Genomic DNA, 25,852 nt, shown 5'->3' with positions numbered 1-25,852 from the left:
ATGAATACATATTATTCTTGGAAGAATATGAACGTGCTAGTGGTAGTGAATATACCACACTCACCTCTAGAAGGAGGTTTGAGATGATATAAGAAATCAATGTCATTATTAGGGCATGAATGATCATTGGTCACGTACCTATTGTACGCCAAAATATTTTGGCAATGTGATTATAAAGGACAACAATACTGCAAGAAACATATCTCGCATATAATTTTGACCATGACCATAATGGTATAACTTTCTCTTTAAAAGAGAAATTCACCATATTGATGTTGATGAATATGTGGTAGTACCAAAAATAATTGAGAACTCTGCAAGAGCTAATTATTACTACTATTTTTTGAGAAACACAGTTGATTACCAATAAGGTATTGTGTTGTAGTAAGTCTCAAAGAAACTTATTCAGTTTCCAAAGTATACGCGAAAGCAGTTGATTATATTGAGACTATAAATAAAGGAAAGATTTAATATCTTCTATTACTACAACTTGTAGCTGGGTAATATGTATGTGAAAATCTACCCGCTTTATTCTCCAGTTTGTACTACACAAATAAAAGAATACCACAATAGTGTGGATGTTTATTGATATAAAAACTCATATCATAATAAACGTGGAGTTTATTGATAATTGCACACGTCATGGTGTAAATCTGAAGTTTATCAATATTGATAATTTATTCAGTTGGCATAATTGGTTTAGCCATATCAATTTAAGTATGATGTGCAAAAATAAAAGAGAATTCACATGGGTAAATATTAAAGAACTAGAAAGTTCTTTACGAATTCTCTTATGTTGGTTGTTCTCATTAATTAATATACCAACTAAAATTGGGATTGAATCCCATGGATGCTGGAAATATTAAAGGTGGATATGGGCACATTCACCTGCCATGTATACCACATAAGATGCATCTATGAGATGGTTACATGTGCGATTATTAATAACCCGCAACATGGTATTTGCAAGGTAACTTGCTCAATAATTTAATTTCGAGCATAATTTCCAGTTTTTGTATCAAGAAGTTCATCTTGATAAGTTGGTTTACATCACAGTTGGTTTAGCAAAATGATTTATTGAGTGCCTCCACTTAATAGCTAAACTATTGCTTATGAGAACAAAGTTATATATATATCAGTTTGATATACGTTATATACGAAAGCATATTATTTTCTCCCCTCACAAGTGGTTCAGGGTCAGGAACCAAATAATTCCATCTTATTATTAATGATGTGCGGTGTATATTTTGATTAACACCATAACGCACAAAGGTGGATTCTCAAAGTTGAGGAAACAAGTTAGTTTTTCTAACATGAGGGAGAGACAAGATACAACAGTTGAGAAAAAGTTACATGGAATGAATTATCATTTATACATCTAGATCCCCGAATAAGATAATATGAACTTGAAGTTCATAAAAGGATAATTCATTTGCAATATATTGCAAAGCATGCCAAACGCATTTGTTGGCCCAAAGAAAGTAACTATATCTCACTGTAAATGCTCCTATTAAGTCCTAGAAGGACAAAGTCTATAGTACGCTTAAAGCATATAGACAAATCGGTTTCAAATAAACTTCTTGATAAAGAAGATGAGCAAATGATCAAAATGATCATAATAAAGGAGGCAAGTGATCTAGAAGATCACATGACATAACACTTCATAAAATCTCAAGAGAGATTCAGGTACCTGAAAATATGAATGAAGAGATCTCTATGTTATGTCTTTATGAAAAAATATTGAAACTGATATAAAATGTTTGTCGATGACATCTATGACACCTATAGTAGCGCTAAATATATATGAGGATCTTAAGTCTGGAGAAACAATTCAAGTAGAATTTGGTTTCATATGAAAGACATGTAGTTTTGGACCTGCAGTTCAAACACTTGAAAGTATAAAGTCAATGATATGTGCAATCAGTTTTCGATATCTTATATGTCTAGCATGACATGAAAACTTGATATACATCTAAAATCTATTATATGGCTTATATGACTTAACAATCCCTGAAGGATTTAAATTTCTTAAAGCATATAGAATTCATGGTCATGAAGTACTACATCCTCAATGCAATTTGTGTACAAATGTATCTTGCTATAACTATATGCATGATAATATGATTGCAAGAGTTTTCACCTCTATGTGAAGATATTGAACTGACGATTCCAACAAGATCATATGAAGACAATCCATCTATATCAAGAATGATGATTTCAAGGTGCAATATATTCATTAAAGTTAATATGGTTGATTTGTTCATCAAATCTCTACCAAGGATCTTTTGAAGATGGTGCACAAGATTGGAATGCAAATGCTTAAGGATGTGATGTAACGACCCGACCAGTCGTTTCGAGTGCTAGCGCTCCGTTCACCAGTCGGAGGCCATGAACAGCTTCATTTCTGATATTATGACTTGTACGCGTGGTCGGAATTGAATTTCGGGAAGTTCGGAGTTGATTTGGGAAAAGAATCCTCATTTCGGAAGCTTAAAGTTGAAAGAATGAACTAGGATTGGAATTTTGAGTAAATGACCTCGGAATCAGGATCTGAAGGTTCCAGCAGGTTCGTATGATGATTTCGGACATGGGCGTATGCCCGGATCGGGTTTTGGATAACCCGGGAGCGTTTTGGCGCCTAATGTGGAAGTTAGCATTTTAGAAGGAATTTCTTAAGTTTGGCTTGAAGTGCATTTCAGTGTTATCGATGTCCGTTTGGGATTTCGAGTCTGGGAATAGCTCCGTATGGTGATTCTGGAGTTGGGAGCGCGATCGGAAGTGAATTCGGAGGTCCGTAGGTCATTTTGAAGCCATTTGGCTCACGATAGAAATTTGAAGGTTTTTGGGAAGTTTGACCGGAGGTTGACTTTTTGATATCGAGGTCGGAATCCAATTCCGAAAGTTGGAGTAGGTCCGTAATATCAAATATGATTAGTGTGCAAAATTTGAGGTTAATCGGACGTGATTTGATAGGTTTAAACATCGGAAATAGAAGTTTGAAATTCTAAAGTTCGTAAAGCTTGAATTGGGGTGTAATTCATGATTTTAGCGTTGTTTGATATGATTTGAAGCCTCGAGCAAGTCTGTAATGTGTTTTGGGACTGGTTGGTGTGATTGGTTGGGGTCCCGGGGGCCTCGGGTGGATTCCGGATGGTTAACGGATCGAAAATGGATTTTTAGAAATAGCTGAGTTGCTGGTTGCTGGTGTTTCCGCTTCTGCGGAGATGGGACCGCAGAAGCGGGAAAGAAGCCGCAGAAGCGGTCGAGCGTGAGGGCAGCCGGGACCGCAGAAGCGACCCTTGATCCGCTGATGCGGAACCGTAGAAGCGGTAGGCTGACCGCAAAAGCGAAAATGGCAGGATCCCCCTTGTCCGCAAAAGCGGAGTTTTATCCGCAAAAGCGTGACCGCGGAAGCGGTAATAGTTCCGCAGAAGCGGAAATAGCTGGGGGCAGAAGCATTGTTTTTAAATCAGATGTTTGGCCATTTCTCTCATTTTCTTCACTTCATTGGGCGATTCTTGGAGAGCTCCAAGGAGAGATTTCATCATCAATGTTAAGGTAAGCTACTCCTACTTATTTCCAAGTTAAATACAAGACTATACCATGGAATTAAACATGAAAATTAGTATAAAAATTGGGGTTTTGGTGAAAAACCTAGAAAATCATATTCTTGGAATTTAGTCACGATTTTGGGTATGGAATTTAGAGAAAATTATATATTTGAGTTCCTAAGGTCATGGGTAACCTTTATCTACGAGAAATTTTGGATTCCGGGCACGTGGGCCCGAGGGCATTTTGGTCATTTCACTAAGAGGAGTTGGGAATTTGTATAATCTGAATTTTTAATAAGTGTTCGAGCATGTTCTCATTAGTTTGTCGTTAATTGGCTAGTTTTGGTGCATTGTGCGTCGGTTCAAGCCTTCGGAAGAATGTAGAATACCGGCTATGAGCCTTCGGAGCGAGGTAAGTCTCCTTTCTAACCATGTGATGGGGAATTTACCCCATAGGTGAGTTAAATTGGTTATGTGCTCCTATTTGTGGGGTCTACATACGCACGAGGTGACGAGAGTCCGTGCGTAGCTACTATTATGCTATTGTCCGGATAGTCTAGGACCCAAAAGCATGCTATACTTGGGATATTTGAAATCTTATCGACATTTGAATTGTTAAAATCAAGTTGAACTAGTAAATGAACTTCAAAAGGATTAAACTTCATTTTCTTGAATTGTTAAAAGAGGATTTGGTTTTTATTTGATAAAATAGCTCCGATAAATTCTTATTTGACTACTTGAGCATGTATTTTATGTGCACCTGCGTCGCATGCATGATTCGCGAGCAGGGTATGTGTTTGTTTATGGAACGGGCCGAACGCCTCGGCAGATTAAATAGATGCATCTATTGGTTCGGGCCGCTCGACCCTCGACAGTGCACAGTTTACATTCCTGTTGGAGCGTGCCGTCGCCTCGGTGTGATTTGCGCATGTTTATCTGTAATTTTAAATGTGGGATTGGCCCTTCGTGGCTTGATATAAACTGATAAGATAATAAAGAATAAACCTTGGAAGCCCTTGATTTATTATTGAAGGTGTTCACCTGTTTCCTGGCCTCACAATTAGAAACTTCTATATATAAATCCATGATTATCCTCGCACTTATAGAATATTGTTAATTGACCTCTAGTGAGTGTCGAAGTTGGCTATCTTGTCTCTACTCCTTCGGAATTAGGCGGGATACTCACTGAGTACACGTTGATTACGTACTCATACTACACTTCTGTGCATTTTTGTTGCACAGGTATATGTTACTTTAGCGGCCTACTGGGCATAGCAGCACGGACGATTCGGGGACTAGGTGAGTTGCAGTATGCAAGGCGGCCCGCAGCTTTTAAAGTCCCTTTCTAGTAAATTGTATTTCCTTTCTGTCCATTGTATTCCGGACGGATGTTGTATTGTATTTTATATCCTTATCAGTAGATGCTCATGCACTTGTGACACTGGGTTCTGGGGATGGTTTTCGAAAGATGTGTACTAATTGTTATTATTTAAATTTGAATTCAAGTATTGATCTTTTATTTATGAAAAATGGGAGGAAAAACCTAAGATTTTCAAAAGTATTAAAAGAGGATTTAATTGATAATTTGGTTAGGCTGGCCTGACAGAGGTGTCCGGCACCACCACGACCCTTAGTGGATTTTGGGTCGTGACATGTGAAGTGATGCTCTCATGAGGGGGAGTTAATACGCGTTGTACTCTTTTTCCCTTACAAGGTTTTGTCCCACTGGGTTTTCCTTGCAAGGTTTTTAACGAGGCAACCGAAAGGCGTATTATTAGATATGTGTACTCTTTTTCCTTCTCTAGAATTTTTTTCCCACTGGGTTTTATTTTAGTTAAGGTTTTAACGAGGCACATTATCTGTTGAATAGACATTCAAGGGGGAGTGTTATAAATAGAATTTTATTTATGGTGAATGTCTATATTTAGAGAGATTCTAGGGTTTATTACTTGGTGGCTAAGTCACCCTCTCCCTATAAATAGAGGGTTCTATTCTATTGTAATTCATCCAATATCAATAAGAATATTTCTCTCTCTACTTTTCTTTGCAATACTCTTTTCTTCTTTTATTTTTTTATAACACCATTAACATTTTAAAAAACTATTGCTTGACATGAATTCACTTTTTCGTAATAAGAACACGTTTTAACTCTTTTTCCTCACTTAAATACTTTGGAGGTGGACAAAAAGTTTCAATTAGCACAAAATCAGAAGGAAATGATTTGGGAAAATCAAATATTATACCACTAGGATGCAAGCTAACATTCTACCTGGAGTGTTAACTTACCGTTGTTTAGTTCAGTTACTTTTTCTCTTACAAACAAGAAGGAAACGATAGACGATTTGAATCCCCGTTCTGATGATTTCCTTTTATATCTTTCTTGCTTATGCCATTATCTAACAAAACAGTTAAGAAATTTATATGGGATTCTGTACCAAGAACATCGACTCATGTCAATCTTCTGTTTCGACCAATTGGACAGCGTCATCTTGTTTAGTTTACGCTCAACATCCTCCAATCACTAGTTGAACAGGTACTGCCCAATAGCTTCGCGCTTATGTCAAATTTGAGCGAGTTAAAACAAATTAAATCAATAGACAATCAATCAGGGGCGGATCCAGTGAGTTAGATACGGGTTCCCGTGAACCCAGAAACTTTTGTCTATATTCGGTATTTGTATTGAAAAATTCATTAAATATATAAGAATATTTAGCTTGGAACCCAGTCGGTTAATCCAGTTATTATTGTGTATTAACTTAAGATTTGTGTAGGAACCCATAAACTTAAAATTCTAGATACGCCTCTGCAATCAATGATCCAAACCACTTAGAGTATGCTTTCTCAAGAATGTTTAAATCGATTTGGACTAAACAGTGGATCATAATCTAAACTATTTTGTCATTTGTTTGCGTACTTCTTCTAGAATTTGTGTTAGGCCAAGTCAAAGTAACAGCAATTTCGTGTGGACGAACAAAAACCAAACCAACAAATCTCAAGAGATTTTTTTTCTTGTGACAGGTTTTGTTATGACTTAATTTATGCTATATCGGTTTTTCAAATTGACCCAACCCTTGTAAGTTAATTTGGGGAAGAAATTCAAAAATAGCCAAATTTATAAGTGGTCATTCAAAAATAGCCGTAGTTTCAAAAGTAATCGAAATTTAGCCACTTTTCATGTAAAGATAAATCTAAACGAAAACACTGTTCAAAATCTAGAAAAATACTCTAGTATAATATACTAGAATTCCAGTATAAGTATACTAGAACTCCAGTACATTATACTGGAACTTTCCGCGTGTTGGATTTCCAACAGAATGTGCTAGAAGTTCATACACAGGTGCACCGATCTCCATTATATTATGCTGAAACTTTTTGCAGCAAAATAGTGACTATTTTTTAATGACTTTGCAAACGCTGGCTATTTTTGAATGACCAGTCCGAAAACTGGCTAGCCCGTGCTATTTTTACTAATTTGGGCTGTAAGGACCCATTAATGAAATTATAGCCAATCAGCCCAATTCGGCCCATTAATGAATTCATCCCCGGTCCAACTCGATCAAACTTGGATGGGTTGAATTGGCTAAAGAAAAAATGGCATGGTATGACAACACATAAGGAGAATTGGCAATTTTTGGCCTAATATTAGGTTTGGCAATAGAAGCTCAAAATAATTGTCTCCAAATAACCAAAGTTATTAAAAGGAATTTTTACTTCCTATAGCAAAGGTTGATACCTTATTTATTTTAAATAAATACCCTTTTAAAAAATTATATTCCATAGCTACCTTTTGACTTTTACAGTCAAATATCTATTTATGGTCCCCTCCTACCCCTAAACCATAAAATACGCTTTGTATTATTTTTCTCTCTCATTCTTTCACATTTTTCTCCTCTCTCTCTCTCTCTCTCTCTCTCTCTCTCTCTCTCTCTCTCTCTCTCTCTCTCTCTCTCTCAACGCTAGTCTTTCTCCATGAATACAACCATGATTCTCCACTGATTCATTTCCATTGTCGAACGAAAATTTCATTGTCAGTGGCCTGGGGCTCTGAATCAATGTCGAAATCAAGCCCTAGAGAGAAAGATGGAGGTTCAAAATCTGCTATTTGAAAGGTAAATTGGGGCTGACAATGAAAATTTTGTATAGCTATGTTTAGTGGTTGAAGAGTCTGTTTAGCTATGTCCCTAAAGTCTTAACCTGTTTCAAAAACCTTCAGGTATAACCAAAAGGACACCAAATTAAGCCAAGCAATCCCACAAGTTCCCTGAACCCTTCCCCTCAAATTCCCGTTCGGCAACGTCCCATTCCTCCCTTCTTTGAGATATTCCATTTTGTCTTTTTGTTTCTTTCTTTCGTCTTATTCTTTTCCCCAACCTTTCTTTCTGTCAAGACTTAGATGAAGCTGCGATTTTCTATGTCAAGAGTCAAGATCAAGATGACGATTTAGTGGTTGAAGAGTCTGTTTAGAAATCAATGCCTTATGTTTCGTATCACTTTTGAAATCTGACATAGGGTAAATTGGGGCTGAAAATGGAGGTTCGAAATCTGCTATCGATGAGACGACATTAGGGTTATTCTTGAACAAAGACGACGGAGTTTGGGGCTGAGCAACTTGAAGAGTATGTTACCTTTTTTTTCGTTATATTTCAATGTATCTCGCTGTATTCTATGTATTTCATTGTATTCATTGTCTTTTTTTTTCATTGTATTTCAATGTATCTAGTTGTATTCCATGTATTTCATTGTATTCACTGTCTTGCCTATATTCCATGAATGTATTCATATATTTTTTTTGACTAAAATAATTTATGTATTCAGATTTATAATTGAGATTGTTGAGTTGTATTAGGAGTCTATTGTGTTAATTGATTCACTTTCCGGTTAAAAACAGCTGAATAGACCACGATTTACGCTATTTACGTTACTGTATTCACAAATACATATCGTGAATACAGTCGAATACAATAATTGCCTAGCTGTACTCCCCTGTTTCACGCCGAGTTTCGCTACTGTATTCATGAATACAGTAGCTTAAATACATCGAATACACTCTAGAAAAACTGAAAACATAGCTATAGGAAGTAATATAGTAAATAGTAGCACAGCTAACTAATAACCACTAAACAATAGTGGTTCGTGAAAACTTCTCTAATCAAAAATAGGAAAACAATTTATAGACCGCTCTCTCTCTCTCTTCTCTCCAATTCTTACATAAATAAAGTAACTGTTTTCCGTCTTCTACGTTCCATACTTCCAAAATGCACTCGGTACTCTTATCTCCCCTTTCCATAAATGATTCCTTATTCATTTATTCTCTTTAGTTTTTCTTATTAAAAAAATCTCTTTTCTCTTCTAATTAGTTCCACCCATCTTCCTAAAATTTAGGTTTTATTTCCTTTCAAAATTATCTGAACATTTTTCCAAAACCTCTTTATATCCCTTTTCTAATTTTTTTTTTCCACTATCGCAATATATATAAGTTTAGAGCAAGTTCTAAGACATAAAAACAATAAATATAATTGTGAGAGTAAATAAATTTTAATATACATGTTGATATACAATGATGAAAAATAATTTTCTGATATATACAAAGAAGGAAAATAAATTTATGATATATATATATATATATATATATATATATATATATATATATATATATATATATATATATATATATAGGTACACATTATTTAATATATTATACACTGTCATATACATATAATATAATCATTTTTTTTTGTAATTAAATGACTTTATTTACCAAGTATAAGTATGTACAGACTATACAAACTGAGCTTTCCATCTCTCTATATTCCCACTGGATATGCAACCCCAGTTAGGATCATCCTACCTTTCTACTCTTCTACTTCTCAGCCTTTGTCACTGTTACATTACATCCGGATACCAGTTTACAGTATTCATAGTCCTTTCTAGCCTAGGAAACATGGTAGCTCTAACATGGATTTCCTGAATGATCATTCTGGTTATGGTTGGTGTTGTTCTTCTCTTCTGCTTGAAAATAACATTGTTCCTATCCTGCCAAATGTGGTATACTGTGGCAGCTAAGGTTATTCTGCATAATTCTACCCCTCCACTTCTGCCTTTAGCTCTTCTTTCTATCTATGCCAGTTCTTCCCTCCATTCTAGCTTTGTTCTTTGAATTCCTTGCCATTTTAGGAGCTACTGCCAGATAGTTCCTGTCATTTCACAGTCAAAAACAAGTGATGAACTGTTTCAATCTCTTTTTGACATAATATGCATGTGGTGTCTATACTTAGTCCCCATCTCGCTAGTCTTTCTTTTGTGGCCAACCTTTTCTGTATTGCAACTCTCAGAATGAATATCCATTTTGGAAGTCCATAGTTGTTGCATATTAATCTTATCCATGATACTTTCTGAAACTCCCCTTGCATAGCTTTGTACATGTGTTTGATAGAGAAGTTTTCCATCCTCTTCACCTCCTCCTCTGTATAGCCAGCATTTTTAAAGTATTTTTTTTCCTTGATTATCTGCTGTATGACCCATGATGCATTCTTTGGTGTTGTGTTCTATATTGTTTTTCCTTTCATGTAATATGCATTAACCAATTGTATCCAGAGCTTTTCCTTCTACTTACAAATGTTCTATTGAAGCTTGCATATAGCTGCTTCATTCCATATCCCCACATTGATATAATTTAGGCCCCCTGCTACTTTAGGACAACATAATTTTTCCCATGCAATCAATGCCTTCCTTGTAGGTTCTGCATTTCATGTCCATGGAAATCTTCTGTATATTGTGTCGATGAATTGAATAATCTTCTTTGGTAGAACAAAGATCTGAGCTAAGAAGGTTTGAATTGCAATCAGTACATTCTTTATTAACACTGCTCTCCCTGTATATGACAGAAAATTTGTTGTCCAGCATTGAATTCTACTCAGCATTCGATCAAATAAAGGCTCACATTAAATTATTGATATCTTCTTCGTGCTCAAAGGTACCCCCAGATATCTGAAGGGTAGTTCTCCCTTGCTATAGCCCAGCATGTCCATAATCTTCTTTTGAGTCATGACATCCACTCCTCCAAAGTATATGCAGCTCTTGTTTGGATTTGCATATAACCTTGATGCTTCAAAGAAAATTTTGAACTGTTGGTGTAGTTCCTTTACTGATTGTGTATCCCATCTGCAAAAAAGTAACAGATCATCAGCAAAACCTAAATGTACTAAATTGACTTTAGCACACTTAGGGTGGTATTTGAATTCTTTGTTCAACTTTAAGGACTTCAGCAGCCTACTCAAGTACTCCATTGCCATTACAAACAGTACAGGTGACAGTGGATCACCCTGTCTAAGTCCCTTCCTAGCCTCAAAAGGCTTTGCTGGTTGTCAATTGATTATTACAGTATAGGCCACAGTACTTATACACTTCATTATCCACCATACAAACTTCTCAGGGAACCCTAGTTGCTTCATCATTTGCTCAATATATATCCATTCCACAGAGTAATGTGCTTTTTGCATGTCAATCTTAAGCATACACTTTGGTAATATGTTCTTCCTTCCATACCCTTTAACCAACTCATGGCTCATGATAATGTTGTCAGCAATCATTCTTCCTGGTACAAAGGTTGTTTTGCATTTGTCTATGAGCTCTGGCATAACTTCCTGTAGTCTTGCAGTTAAGATCTTAGAAATTATCTTATATAATATTGTGCAGCAAGAAATATGCCTAAACTCCTTGATGTTAGTTGGATTCTTCACTTTAGGTATCAAAGTAATAGTAGTACAGTTTACGGCTTTGCACAATTCAGTAGTTTCAAAGAACTCTAGTATTGTTGATGTAACTTCCTCTCCAATTATGTTCCATGCCTTATTGAAAAAGTAAGAATTGTATCCATCACATACTGGTGACTTAACATCATCAATGCCCTTTAAGGCTATCTGCACCTCCTCTTTAGTGATTGGCTTATTAACTGTATTTGTTGTTGTCTGCTCAGATATTACCATTCTGCATAACATCTGGATCAACTACTGGTAAAGTTGAGGCTGCTGTACCAAGTAGTGTTTTGTAGAACCTGAAGATCTCCTCTTCTACATCCTTAGTATTTTGAATAGTTTTCCCTGCACTGTTTATTAATCTGCCTATATGGTTTCTTTCCTGCCTATTTTTTACACAAACATGAAAGTAAGTTGTGTTAGAGTCCCCTACCTTTAGCAATTTAATTCTTGCCTTCTGCTCCATAACACTTTCCTCTACTTCCAACCATTTGGCCAGTTTAATTTTTGTCTCCTTTTCTTGAGCTATTACTGCATTGTCACATTCTGGGGATTTCATTCCCCTTTGGATGTTCATCAGTTTTTCTCTTGCTTATTGGATCCTGATCCCCACACTACTGTACTCCTGATTGTTTAGTTGCTTCAGCTCTCCTTTTAGTTTTTTAAGTTTATACCACACATTATGCATTGCATTTCCCCTATGCATACTCCTCCAGCATTGACTGACTATTTCTTCAAACTTATGATGAGTTACTAAGTAGTTAAAGAACTTGAAAGGATTCTTACCCTTTACCATAGGCTCAGCAACAGTTTTTTTAAGGGGCAGTGATCTAAAAAGTTTGGCTGCATAATGATCCCTTCCATGTTAGGCCACTTTTGTATCCACTCTGCATTGACCAGAATTCTGTCAATTCTACTATGCACATGGTTGTTTGTCCATGTGTAGTTTTTCCCTATCGTTCTGAGCTCGGCTAGTCCCACATCAACTACAAAGTTTTTGAAGTCTTTCACTTCCACTTCTTGCACTGGATTCCCCTGCACTCTATCATATATGGATATTATGCTGTTAAAGTCTCCCATTATTACACTTAGACCATTTACTCCGTTCATGATTCCTCTTAGGTCAATCCACATACTCTTTTTGTCTTGAATATTATGCTTCCCATAAACTGCAACAAAGATGAACCTATTGTTGCACTGCATCAGAGTCACATGCCCTGCTATGTATTGTTCATGCATTTGTTTCACCTCAAACTCCACCTTTGTTTGATCCCAAACTACCCAAATTCTTCCACCTGGTGCCTCATCATAATAGCAGCACATTGCCAATTGCCAAACACCTTCCTCATTAGTGCATCAACATTGTTAGCTTTAACTCTATTCTCCAGTATTGCCATTACTACCACATTATTTTCCTTACAGAAATTTTGTAGTTATTTTTGCTTATAACCTGTATTCATGCCCCCTTGCATTCCATGTTATGATGTTCATCATGATAAGATATTTATTTTGGCATCCCCTTTATCTTCATTTCTATTCCTCTTCCCGCTTGTCCCATGTGCTTCAGATAGTTGCACTATTTTCTGGGTAGTGTCAACTAGTGCTTTGAAGGCATTACTATCTACTTCACCCTCCCCTTTGGTTCCCATTTGTTTTTTTTATGCAGACTTCCCTCTAGCAATTTGTCATTGGTTATCATTCTCCTGTTGAATTGGCACAACTTCTCCTTCTGGCTCCATTTGTTCCATGAATCTTCCATGAGCATCTATTCTGTCTACCTTAGGATCAAGTACACTTACTATTCTCCATTCTTGCTGTAGTCTCTGAACATTGTTTCTCTGTTGTCCCCCTTCTTTGTTTTGCTGTTGTTATTCATTGCATGAGTGTCCAAGTTGACAACACATTTGACAATATTGGGGCTTCCAATCATATTGTACTATCTGTTCAATCACCGTTCCTTTTGGATCATATAGCTTTATTAATCTTGATAGAGGCCTAGTAATGTCCATTTCGATTAACACCCTCGCATACGAAACTTTGTCAGCCATGGTAGTACACGCATCAGCATATAGAGGTTTGCCTAAACCACTCCCAATTTTACTTAATGTCTTATTACTCCAGTAGCTAAGTGGTAGTTTTGAGAATTTGACCCATAGAGGGATGGTTATGAGAATCTCCTCCCCAAAATCAAATCCCTCCTTCCATGGTCGTATAATAATTGGTTTGTTGTTCATTGTGTACGGGCCATTCATTATTACTTCATCCCTCTCTTCACAGCTATTCATCAAAATTATGAAGTATCCATCATTATGAAACAATACCTTTGGTTTCCTGACTTTGCTCCATTGATTTGCTATGAATCATTCAATTGCTCCAATTGTTGGAATATTTCCAACTACATACAGTATTATAGCTTGATTCCACTTCTGTTGCTCCTCATCAATGTCATCCTCCATCAATTGAACAACTACTTCACCATCCTGTATCACTGGTGAATTATATGATAGGTCCATACCTTTAGCTGCAATCTTGTTCTCGCTAAACAGCCCAGCCAAGGATCTTCCCCCCACCACCCTGTGTTTTCACCTCATGCATGCTCTTCTCGCTTCCAATTGTCATGTTACTATGTTCCTTTGTTGCATCTGTAATTACTGTTCCATTGCTTGGCATTTTGCTCGTACTCGCATCCCCTTCTGAGATCTTCACTGCATATGTGCCTTTAGCTCCAGCATTCATCACTGGAGTCACATTGGCGAGTGACTTCACCGGCGTTGTCAATTTCGTTCAAGTGCTACTCAGATCTGGCCAATTTAGCTCATTATCACTTTCCAGATCTAGTTCTTCTTCCTCATGTACTTTCTCTTTAGCTTTTGATGATTGTTTTCCTTTCTCTCTTGTGCTAAGATCAGTGAATTTCCTTTCTACCATTGGTGTTTTGCTAGAGTTCTTCCTAGGTCGTCCTCTTCCTCCCATTTCCGGCGAGGCGTAGGTTAGCTGACACCTAACGTGCGCCGAGAGAAAAAGACTGTGTAGGAGTCAGAAATATTTGTTATTACCAAAGATGTGTTTTAATATAATCATTTTTATTTTGATATACATTGATATAGAGATAACAATAAATTTTGGATAACTATACTTATAAATTCATAGTTTGGATATACAAATAATGAAAATAAAATTTTAATATTCATTTTCATATCACAAAGAACGAAAATAAAACTGTGATATATATTTCGCAAATAATCACCGATATGTATTTTGGCTGTTATGTATCAGTGTGTATATCACTGATGATTTATACATAGACTTGTATATCATATTATATGTAGAGTATATCACACAATATTTTCACCGATATTCATAGACATGTATATAAATATGCATGATATACATGAAATAAGATATATAAGTCGGTATACATTGAGTTGTGTATACACCAAAATTTGAAAGTTCAATAAACTTAGAATGTGTATAGTCACCCAAATTCATTCTTATTTCGATTCAAAACAAACTATTTATTTTCTGAACAAAAAATTTGTGCAAACTTGTGGAAAGTTTACTTGGTTTCATCCATTAATGCTAAGTGAGAATGAAAAACCTTGTCCAACTTCGGAAATGGGGCACGAGAATTTCACTTTCGTGGTTGATCTATTCCTCTAGGCATTTATTTATGCTAATTGCTCAAAAAAATTTTGGTGTGAAGAGAGAAAATGAGGAGATATAAAGAAGAGATACGAAGAGAGAGACACATATGGGAAGAAGGTCTAACTTATTTTTTTATACAAAATTAATTTTTAAAATTAAAATATAAATGCAGGCCATAAGATGCCAATAACAATAAGTTGTGCTTTTTTATGCCATTTATTAGGTTAGGTTCTCATACAATGCCAAAACTCCTTGGCTAAATAAAACACCTCTTAGTTTTATGTAGAAATGACACCAGGTAGCCACTCTAAAGAACTACTATTTAGAAATTAGCTAGTGCGAATTCAGTTTTTCAGTTTAATTTTTCAGGACAAAAATGTCCTTAATTATCCTGAAGTTAAAATTTTAAATTTAAGTTTTAAGACAAAATAAATATTGGCTAATCTCTAAATAGCATCCCTGCGAATGTATCTATTGTTATAAAATATAATTATAGTGGATGTCCATAACCACCAAATGAGTAATACACACTACTCTTCTCCATTATCTCCATAACTCCCACTGCTCTAATACTTATGGAGTTATGGTTGTAACTCATACATCCCCCATGATCTTCCACCATGATCTCAAATGCTTAATGGCATATTTATAAAATTCTTTTGGTATACCTCTATGTAGTACTATAAATAGAGGATGAGAAGTCATTTTGTAACACACTTGAACACATGAAAGAAATAAGAATCTCTCATCTCTTGCTCCCTACATTCTTGTCTATTTTCTTGTTTTATATTATTACTTTGAGCTACGTTTTTTAACATGTTATCATCACGAATTGCTATATTCTTCTAATACTTCCTAAAAGAAGTGAAAACCTTCCATGGAAGCTACAATTGCTTTTGTTTATTTGCCAAGTGATAAGTTGACATTTCATGTCGTTGATAAGTTAGCCCATGTTTCAAATTCATCTCATTACGAGAACCAAGAAAAAAAGGTATATAATCAGGTATGCTTCTGTTAGGATTTATTTATGATTTGGAAATAAGTGTCTACCAAATTTTCAAAGTAAACTATTTTGATTCGCATATACAAGATCAATTCATACATACTGTATTTAGTTTCTAAAGTAGTGTAATCTAACTACTACATGATTTGGAAGTTGTTTTCACGTAAGTCAAAATTTGAGAATCAAAAGGCTATTCATTCTTACCAGCCTTTGTACATCCAAAATAATTTCTTTTTATAAACCCTATAAGGAGTTATTCCCTCTTAATGAAACTTTTAAGTTTAACACACGTACTCTGTGCAAAAGTGACGTTTGTTGCATACGATTCTTTTGGGAAATAATTAATTCTTTTCTAGTCTCAAATTTGATGAATTTGAATGGGATTCAGAGGTGAAAATTCACCTAGAGAGTTTCACCTAATTGTTAGTTGTTATTTTAAAAGGTATAGCAATAATTTTTAGTAGGTGCTATGTATTATTCTCTGTATTCAGAAATGAATTTTTTTTATCAAAGTCACAAAATAGTCTTACCTTGATACACTATTATGCTTTGAATATATACATGTAGTACATGTCCATCTCACAAGCAAATATTGCTTACTCATTTTAATAACTATATGAACAACGGTGTGATAATTAACATTTTTAAATGCTCGAGGATGAGCCTCAGCACGCTTTAGCCTATTATGCCATTGGTTGAAGGTAAGACATCGGGTTTGAGTCCTGGTGCACCATGATGATAAGGTCATGATATTGGTTTTGAGTTCCGATACATTTAACCAAACACTCTTATGTATGGGTAAGTCATTGAGTTGAATTCTCAATGCACCATATTGATGATATAATGATGACTAAAGAAATAAAATATATTTTTCATGAAAAAGAATGAAGCTTGTCCCACTTGATTTGCAACATTCTTGAAGTGAATGTGGTAACAGTGCATAATAAGTCTAATGAAGACAAGTGGTTGACCAATGAACATGGGCGTGCCATTGATCAAATAATAATAATCATCATTATGGTAATTGTAAAAATAAGAACAATAAGGGTTCTCAAAATATTCCTTCAAAATGTGAAGGTGATGATTGTCATCAATGTGGTATAAAAATAGTAAGCATGCTCATATGATTATAGTCCACTTGAAGAGAATGTGACTTGTGATATGCATCGTAGATGAAAAGTCATTCTTGAAAGTGAATGTGAAAATATATATATGATTCAAATAATGCACAAGAATGTGCTTATGCAAGATTTGATAAATACCACAACTCACCTCTAAGTGAGGTTTGAGAGAAATAAAGATAATGAATATTACAATATGATTACATGAATGTGTCATTGGTCGCGTACATGTGGTACGCCAAAAAATATTTTATCGTGCCTTATAAAAGGTTATTAAAGGCAAAACTAAAACAAGAAATGATTTTGTTTATGATGTTTTTGACTATGACAATTATTATGATATGATTTTCTCCTTGAACGAGACATTCACCATATGGATGGTGTGACAAAAATCTTGTAGTACAAAATCAATTAAGAGCTCTGGAAGAGCTAATTTGTTACTACCCGGATGAATGAAATTGTTCATGACATTGATATTGTAGTAAGCCTCAACAAGAAACTTTTTGAGTTTCAAATGTATTAGCCAAAGTGGTTGGCATATTGAGACTATAAATGAAAGGAAGATTGGATATCTTTATTACTATAATCACACTAGGTAAATATAAAAGGTTACCCAATTTTTCTTCTATTTGTACTACACAAATATAAGCATGATGATGGAATCACATGTCATAGTAAATTAGATGTTTACTGAAATAAATATCAGTTGGCATGACCGGTTGGTCATCCCAGTCCAATTATGATGCGAAAAATTGATTGAGAATTCACATTAGCATATATTAAAGAAATATAAGATTCTTCAAGAATTCTCTTGTGCTGATTATTCTCATGATATACCAGCTAAGGTTGGGGTTGAATTTCTTGATTTCTGGAACGAATAAAAGGTGATATATATATATATATATATATATATATATATATATATATATATATATATATATAGAGAGAGAGAGAGAGAGAAGAGAGGCTCAGTCACCTGCCATGTGGACTATTTACTATTATATGATTTTAGTAAATGCATCTATTCTATGATCACATGTGCGTTTGTTATCAACTTGCAGTTTGACTTTTGCAAGGTTGATTGCTCAAATTATTAGAGCACAGTTCCAAAATAAAAATTATGATAATTTATCTTGATAATGCTGCTTTAAATACAAGTTGGTTTAGCAGAAACTGTATGCCTTTAATTATAACTAAACCATTGGTTATGATAACAAAACTCCAAATAAAAATTTTGTATGAAGTGCATCATTTAATATACAACAGCACTTGTACGCATTTGGCCAACAAGTTATGATACATTCTCCCCATAACAATTGGTTCAGGGTCAGGAACCAAATATTCTCATCTAGAAATATGGATGTACTATATGATTTAATTGTGCCACCACAATACACAAAGATTGGTCCCCAAAGAAGATTGGGGATATGTGTTGGTGATTCCAACATTAGGGGAAGAAAATGAGCAGGTCAAAAAATTAATACATGGAATGAATTATTATGAGTACACTTAGATCCTCGTAGAAGAAAATATGAACTGAAGTTCAAGTGATAATTCATTTGCAAAAAATTGTCGTGCGCATTTGCTGACCCAAAACAAAATGTCATATTTCAGCTACTAACGCTCCAAATAGAATAAAGTCAATGACGGACATAGTCTATGGAACGCATGAAGCGTAATAGACTAATCGGTTCCAAAGATAAAACTCCTCGAAGAAGGAGAGGAGCAAATGTTCAAGATGGGCATAATAAGGAGGCAAGTGCTTTATAAAAGTACCATGACATAACACTTCATAACACCACATGTGAGAGGCTCAGATACCTAAAAATAACGAGATAAAGAGATCTTAATAAGTTATATCTTTATTGAGTAACGATGGAACCGATATAAAACGATCATCAACGATATTGTTGATATAATGTAGCGCTCAATATTATTAATTTTGACGAGGATCTTCAGCTCAAATCTGTCATGGAATTTGGACAAATAAATGATTGGCCAAATAAAAAATACACAATGATAATTGACTTGGCCTAAAAAATATGAAATTGGACGGATAGTCTATCGTGCAAAAAGTGAAATGAAAAATCAAGTCGATAGACATAAAGACGACTTGTGACACAAGATTTTCGTAAATATCCTGGTATTAGTTATATGGAAACATGTTCTCCTGTGATGAATGGAGTCAATTCAGATTTTGGTCTGACAATACATTTTATATGCATATAATGAAAATCCTTGAAGGATTTAAATTGTTCTGAAGTATATTAAGGTTCCCAAGAAATTTATTAAATAAAGCTTCGGCAAATCCTTATGTAGATTAGAGCGATCATGGCCTACATGATTTGTTTTTGTGTCTAGTGCAATTGGTGCACTAATATATCTGGCTAGAACCATGAGTATAACAATATGCTACCAAGATACAGTTTTATTTCTATGTGGAGATATTGGAATACAATTAGTGTTATATTTCAAAAGGAATACTTGATGTAGATTTGTTTGTTCTAACAAATATTGCCAAGATTTTATTGGTTATGCAAATGCAGGCATTTTCCTGAAGTTCGTTCTTCAAACAATCTATTTGCATGTGAGAGTACTGCCATATTATCATTTTACAAGGCAGTTAATTGTTGATACTTATTCAAGTCATGCCAAGATAAGCAACTGATAAAGCAAGGGACTCAACACACAACATACGTGTCTCTTCTTTGAAGAGAAGATTCCAATAATACTAAAGATAATGATGTTTGCTTATCTCAACTGGAAGAAGGATATATTGAAGGCAACAAAATAAAGCACATTTCACTAAAGTTCTTTTCGGACATGATCTTCGACAGATTGGTGATATAGACGTTCAACAAATTTATTTGATTGATAATTTGATGGATCTGTTCAATGAATTATTACCAACCCCAACATCTGAGAAGCTGGTATACGGGATTGGAATGTGTCATTCCCTAAAAGTAAAGTGATGTTTTCGTCAGGGGAGTAAGATACGCACTGCACTCTTTTTTTCTTAGCTGAGGTTTTATCCCACTGGGTTTTCCTAGCAAGGTTTTTAACGAGACAGCAAATAATGCATATTACAAGATATGTGTACTCTTTTTCCTTCACTAAGATTTTTTTCCCACGGGTTTTTTTTTAGTAAGATTTTGACGAGGCACATTATTATGAACATCAAGGGGGAGTGTTATAAAATATATTATAGTGGATGTTCATAACCACCAAATAAGTAATACCCACTACTCTTCTCCATAATCTCCATAACTTCCACTACTCTAATATTTATGGAGTTATGGTTGTAACTCCCAGACATCCCCATGATCTTCCACCGTGATCTCAAATGTTTAATGACATAATTATAGAATTTTTTTTTTGATATACCTCTAAGTAGTACTACAAATAGAGGATGAGAAGTGATTTTGTAACCCATTTGAATACATGTAAGAAATAAGGATCTCTCATCTCTTACTCCCTACATTCTTGTCTATTTTCTTATTTATATTATTACTTTGAGCTACGTTTTTTAACATCTATTAGTTTTTCCACCAAGTGTTTTTTGACTTTACATTAAAAGCTTTAACCTTTATTTGTTCAAAAACAAATCATAGGTTTAACAAGAGTATTAAAAGCATAAACTTGAATGGATGACAAAGTTACGTACCGTATTAACCATATGATATTATAGTATACAGCCCATTTACCTAGAATTAGTATCTTCCATCTACATGAAGCGCTGATAAATAAGATTTTGGTACAAATGGCCACTCTTTAAGCACGAAACTCTTGAAATGTTGGGTCACTGAACTGCTTATCGCTTATACATAACACATAATATAAAACTTTGACTGCTGGACAAACAAATCTGCAAAATATAACAAATAAATTGCTCCTTTTTTAGGACTTAACAATCAAATTACTGTCATTTTTTGTCATCCCTTTTCCGAAGAATAAGCACTTAATTTCTCCAGTTTGTCAGAAGGTATCTTTCTATTTTTCGCCCTTCCATAGAGAAATGGTACTCAAAGAGAGCGCATATTTTTATTACTACTGAAAATGGCAGAAAACACCTTTTACCTTAGAGCGTTAAAAAGGGTAATCATCGCATTATGCTCATTTTAATTGGGGGAAAAAATGAAACACAGAGAAATTACATTCAGTACATAGTGCTCTGTATGAATAGAGAGCATTGACGAACAAGCTTAGACAGAATTTGATTGTCATGTTAACTGTTATCTAGTCAAATACTGAATATCATGGTACAAATATATGTTCCTTTAAGAGCAGCAGCAGAATCTAGAGCATAGACAAAGATACCTTAGAGCTACTGCGCTCTGGCAACTGGCTCCAATGCTTCAATAGTCACCACGCTATTACCGCGAATTACCTGAAAGAGAAATTAAGGACCAGCTTAAGTTCACTTATGGGACATCTATCCTTATGGAGCTTTTCCAGATTTAAGAATAACAGTTAAAACAACAAATCTCATCAAATTAGAAAAAATCAAATGCCGTTCCAAAGGAAATAGGCTTGTTGATTATATATTAACAGTTACACCTGCATAAACAGATGTTAGATCCAAACATCCAGAGATGAATCGCAAAGAGGAAGGGAGAAAAAGAAAAGGGAATGAGAGACTCACCACCATGCCAATTTCATTCTTCTCATTGCCATTAACTTCAACGGTGTTGTCAATGACCAAATTCATGAACTGATCAAACCCACGAAGAGTGCCGACAACTAAGCGGTTGGCATTCAGCTTGACTGTAAAAGATAAAAAGCATTACTTAAATGTGATAGCAACCTCATAAGGCAATTAACTAACAGAGGAATGTAAATTTAAAAAAAAAAACATATGCAGACCATAAAAGTTGATTCTCTCTTTACAGAGAAATTTTAAAAAAGAACTCCGTTCACTTGCACTATCAACAAGCTCTATGTGGGAATGCATGTAAAGTTAATGCAAAAGATGCATTTCCAGCTTCATAAAAATGAGTTATTTATTCAAGCGAAGGGGCATCTATGATTGGACAGAAGTTGCACTTCCAATGGAAAATGTAATTAGTCTTAAGTTTGTATGCATTTCAATGTTGTCTTTTTGGAGCAATATGGCAGTTGTACATGACACGCAAGATGTTAAGGCCATGCTCAACTCCATTCCCTCTTTCCACAGTCAGTACGGACTTGTTTTTATTGTAATTTTCACACCACCGGCAATCTATTGATGCTGGTTTCATATATAACATTACCTTAATTATCAAAAGATATCTAGCAATTTTGCATGGACAAATGTAAGCAGTGCAGAAGATAGCAATAGCCAAGCAACTATACTTCATAGTGCAATTTATCCCGAAACTTAAGAGCCCTAGAAACCACTTAAAAAATATTCTTTATCTTCAAACTAGTGACTAGTTCAATGAACTAACATTAAAATGATCGGACTGCCTTCCAAATGATTGCTTTGTTGCAGTTTACCCGAGTTTCTAGTGAAAATGAATCACGGGAAGTCTGATTCAACATAATAGTTCTGGCCCTCTGCCTCTGGTGAACAGAATTAGACTTCACAACCAACCATCGGGAGTAGTTGTACCATCAATGATGAGCCATGGCTGAAATCCAATTTCATGACTGGCATACAGGGTTTAAAGCGAAAAGAAACTAAGGTAGAGTGTCAGGCGATTTTAAATGGTTTAGCCTTATCCTTCTTTAATTTATTTATTTATATTTGGGATGCTTTTCCTAATAAACTTTTCCTTATCAAATAAAGAAAAAAAGTGATGCCCTTACAAAGAATAAAGTTGACTTACCAAAATCTATCTTTCTTGTTCAGTTGTTACCCTCTTCTATGACTTACAAGAAAGTATACACGTTGACAGAAAGCAAAGAAAATGCAAATAAGGAGGACGCCTTATAAGAGAGGATAGGATATTTTGTCCATCAGATATCAGCTGAGCTAAGACTCAGAAATTTTAATACGGTTCATGACTTTACAGGGATTGCTTAAATAGCTCATGAATTGTCATATTCTTCCCTTTTCCACTTTATTTCTAAGAATAATAAGAATTTGTTTTCAATGTAAGAGTAGAGCAACATTTCAAAGATAAAATTGCCTAATCTAGTAAGGAACCGTGACATACAGCACTAGTTCCAGCATCAAATACACGAAGAGCCAAGCTTATCAATATGTGGTAAAGAAAAAAAATGTTCCATGCTTATTGAAGTTATGTATTTTTTTATGACCAAGAAATCTGTTGGGCCAATTCTTAGGACCAATAGTATCCTTTGGAACTCGAGGATAATAGATCTGCCCCTCTACCCTGCTCCACTTAAATACCAGGCTTAGATAGCGTAGCCCATGCTCAAACCTGTGACCAAAGCCATAAATTTCTTAACCTTTGCCACTTGAACTAAGCCCTGGGTCCAGAAGTTATGTATTTTCTACATCCTTGAATAATGGACTTCTCTTTTCTTCCCTGCTTAGCTACACCCAGGGGCGGATGCACGTAGGCCCAAATGGTGTCACGTGACACCGCTTCGTCGGAAAATTTGACTAATTTCGGTTATGTTAGATGATATGCAAAAGAAAAATAAGATATAGTAAAAGTCAAGTGACAACACTTAACAACCTGGTTCTCAGTCCAGTGGTCCATACTGAAGGTCGAGTGTTCGATTCTACATGCCTACATGATTTCTCACTTATTTGTGTTTATTTTTGCTAATAAAAAAGAGAGCTTCAGTTAGCACTTAGCACGGATTCAAACTGCCGACCTCTACCACAAAATACAATGAACAAGCTAGTAGAAAAGACACTTCTATGATGGTTAAGTAATAAGAATTATTGTATCTATATGTAAACTCCATTATGCAATTTTTGAATGTGTTGGCTTGCTGCTACTATCATCGTCTACAGATTAATTGTGACACCGCTTATGAAAAGTTATGCGTACGCCCCTGGCTACACCATATAGGCATTCAGAACAGATGTACTTGCACTCCAATTATGCAATATTGCAAGCACAATGCAACTTTGACCCAATTAGGAAATACAACATTATCCAGCTTTTGGATGACGGTAAGAAGCACTTACAAGAATGCAGGTTCAAGAATGTGTGCTGTATGTTAAAGATAGAGTTGCATGACAAAGAATTTTTTACCCAAGATTGGAATATGAAATCAAGGTGTGCTAAGGAGTCCAAAATATCTCCATGCACTTTGGCTTTACAATGAAGTCATGATTTCGCTGAAGCAACCACAAAACATTGAGTGAAGAACCGTGATAACTATCATGAACGACCTTAAGAGGATAATAATAAATCGAAATTTCCAAGCATAAACAACTAAAAAAGCTAACATCAGTTCTAGGAAGTGTATGAACTACAGAGCCTGCCTTTGGACTTGAAATGAGACTGATTCACTCAAAATCTAGGTTTTACTGACTTCATTTAACTTCATGTCATATAGGTCTAAAGTTTGTGTAACCAACTTGAACTGATCTGACAATGTATCTAATTAAAAAGAAAAAAGGAAAAAGGAAACATAGCAAAGTATGTTTCCAATTAAAGCGAGTACGGTTGTGGTTAAACCAAGATATTCAAAATCAAACCCAATGTATATTTTGTTTCAGAGGAAATTCTTGAGAACACTATGCAGCTGCCTTAACACGCTAAATAGGCATCTCTAGTCAATGCCGATTAGTTCAATATTTTTCAGCTAAGTCATGCATAATCACACGCATTGGATTCATCCTTGGCTTACATATATTTCTGAGAGGATGATTTATCATCATGTCTCGTCCACAGATGACATAGTGTCTATTTTGAATAATGTCTGACAAAAGATAATGACCCGCGCATTAAAAAGGTTTTTGACAGCCCGTGTTTCTTATAGCAGGTAAAAGTAACACAAGTTATCGACACACTGAAATAGCAGGTAAAATTAACATAAGTTATCCACACTGAAACATCATAGGTTTACAAACGCATAGGTGTATGCAAATGTTGGCATATCACTTGAATTGAAGAATTAAAGCAGCATAAACAAAATATAATAAGAATATGTATCAATCGCATAAGCATTGCGTAAACCCTAGAGGGGTAGTATACTAAAGGCCTGACCTAAACTCTTAACAAAAATACTTAAACCCTAAATAAACTGCAGCAAGAACAAATTAACTATCCAAATAAAGTAGTACATAAGACATAAAGCATTAGTAACTTACTTTGAAGTTGCTTGTCCATATACCTGTGGATAGCAAACAAAACGCAAAAAATTTAAAGGAATAAGAAATCTCCATATTCACATAGGAAGAAAAACAAGGATAAGAAAATGAGAAGCTAAGGTCCATGAGAGAAAAACCCTACTTTTTGAGATCCGGAGGTTGACCCGACCTGCTCATCCTTTCAACCCTTGTCTTCTACTCTTCGCTCACTGCTTGAGGAGATGGAGAATGCAAGAATTTTGGAGGTTTTTCAGAGTCCCGGTAGAATTGTTTTTCAACTCTCAATCCCGCTTTTTATTCTGTGACCTTTATCTTAGAAAAACCCAAGCCCGTTCGGACTATAAACCAGGCCCAAATTTTAGAGTCCAACTCTGAATCCAATTGTGACAAAAATGAGTAAAAATTGCACGGGGCGCCTCGCCCCCATTTAACCTATACCCTTTTTTTTAAAAAATTTTTAACTTGTACCCACTTTTTAAACTACTTCAGCTCCCTTTCTCCTCCCCTTCTCCTCCTTCATTTTCTCGACAGCCATTCCAACCATCAGATCCAATTCCTCT

General features: G+C 35.2%; 1 protein-coding gene across 1 annotated transcript; it reads right to left on the bottom strand.

The window, feature by feature from the left end:
- Window positions 1–21,152: 21,152 nt before the first annotated feature.
- On the bottom strand, window positions 21,153–25,583 carry LOC109208756 (probable small nuclear ribonucleoprotein G). Its single transcript, XM_019371912.1, has 4 exons — window positions 25,435–25,583; window positions 25,293–25,315; window positions 21,717–21,838; window positions 21,153–21,461 (listed from the first exon to the last, which is right to left on the bottom strand). Exons 1-4 carry the CDS (start codon window positions 25,467–25,469, stop codon window positions 21,399–21,401), a joined length of 243 nt encoding a protein of 80 aa, XP_019227457.1. The 5' UTR covers window positions 25,470–25,583; the 3' UTR covers window positions 21,153–21,398.
- Between the last annotated feature and the right edge of the window lie 269 nt (window positions 25,584–25,852).

This window comes from Nicotiana attenuata, unplaced genomic scaffold, assembly GCF_001879085.1.
Source record: "Nicotiana attenuata strain UT unplaced genomic scaffold, NIATTr2, whole genome shotgun sequence".
Classification (NCBI taxonomy): domain Eukaryota; kingdom Viridiplantae; phylum Streptophyta; class Magnoliopsida; order Solanales; family Solanaceae; genus Nicotiana; species Nicotiana attenuata.
The sequence above is the reverse complement of the archived record's forward strand: the minus strand, read 5'-3'. Positions and strand labels throughout refer to the sequence as shown.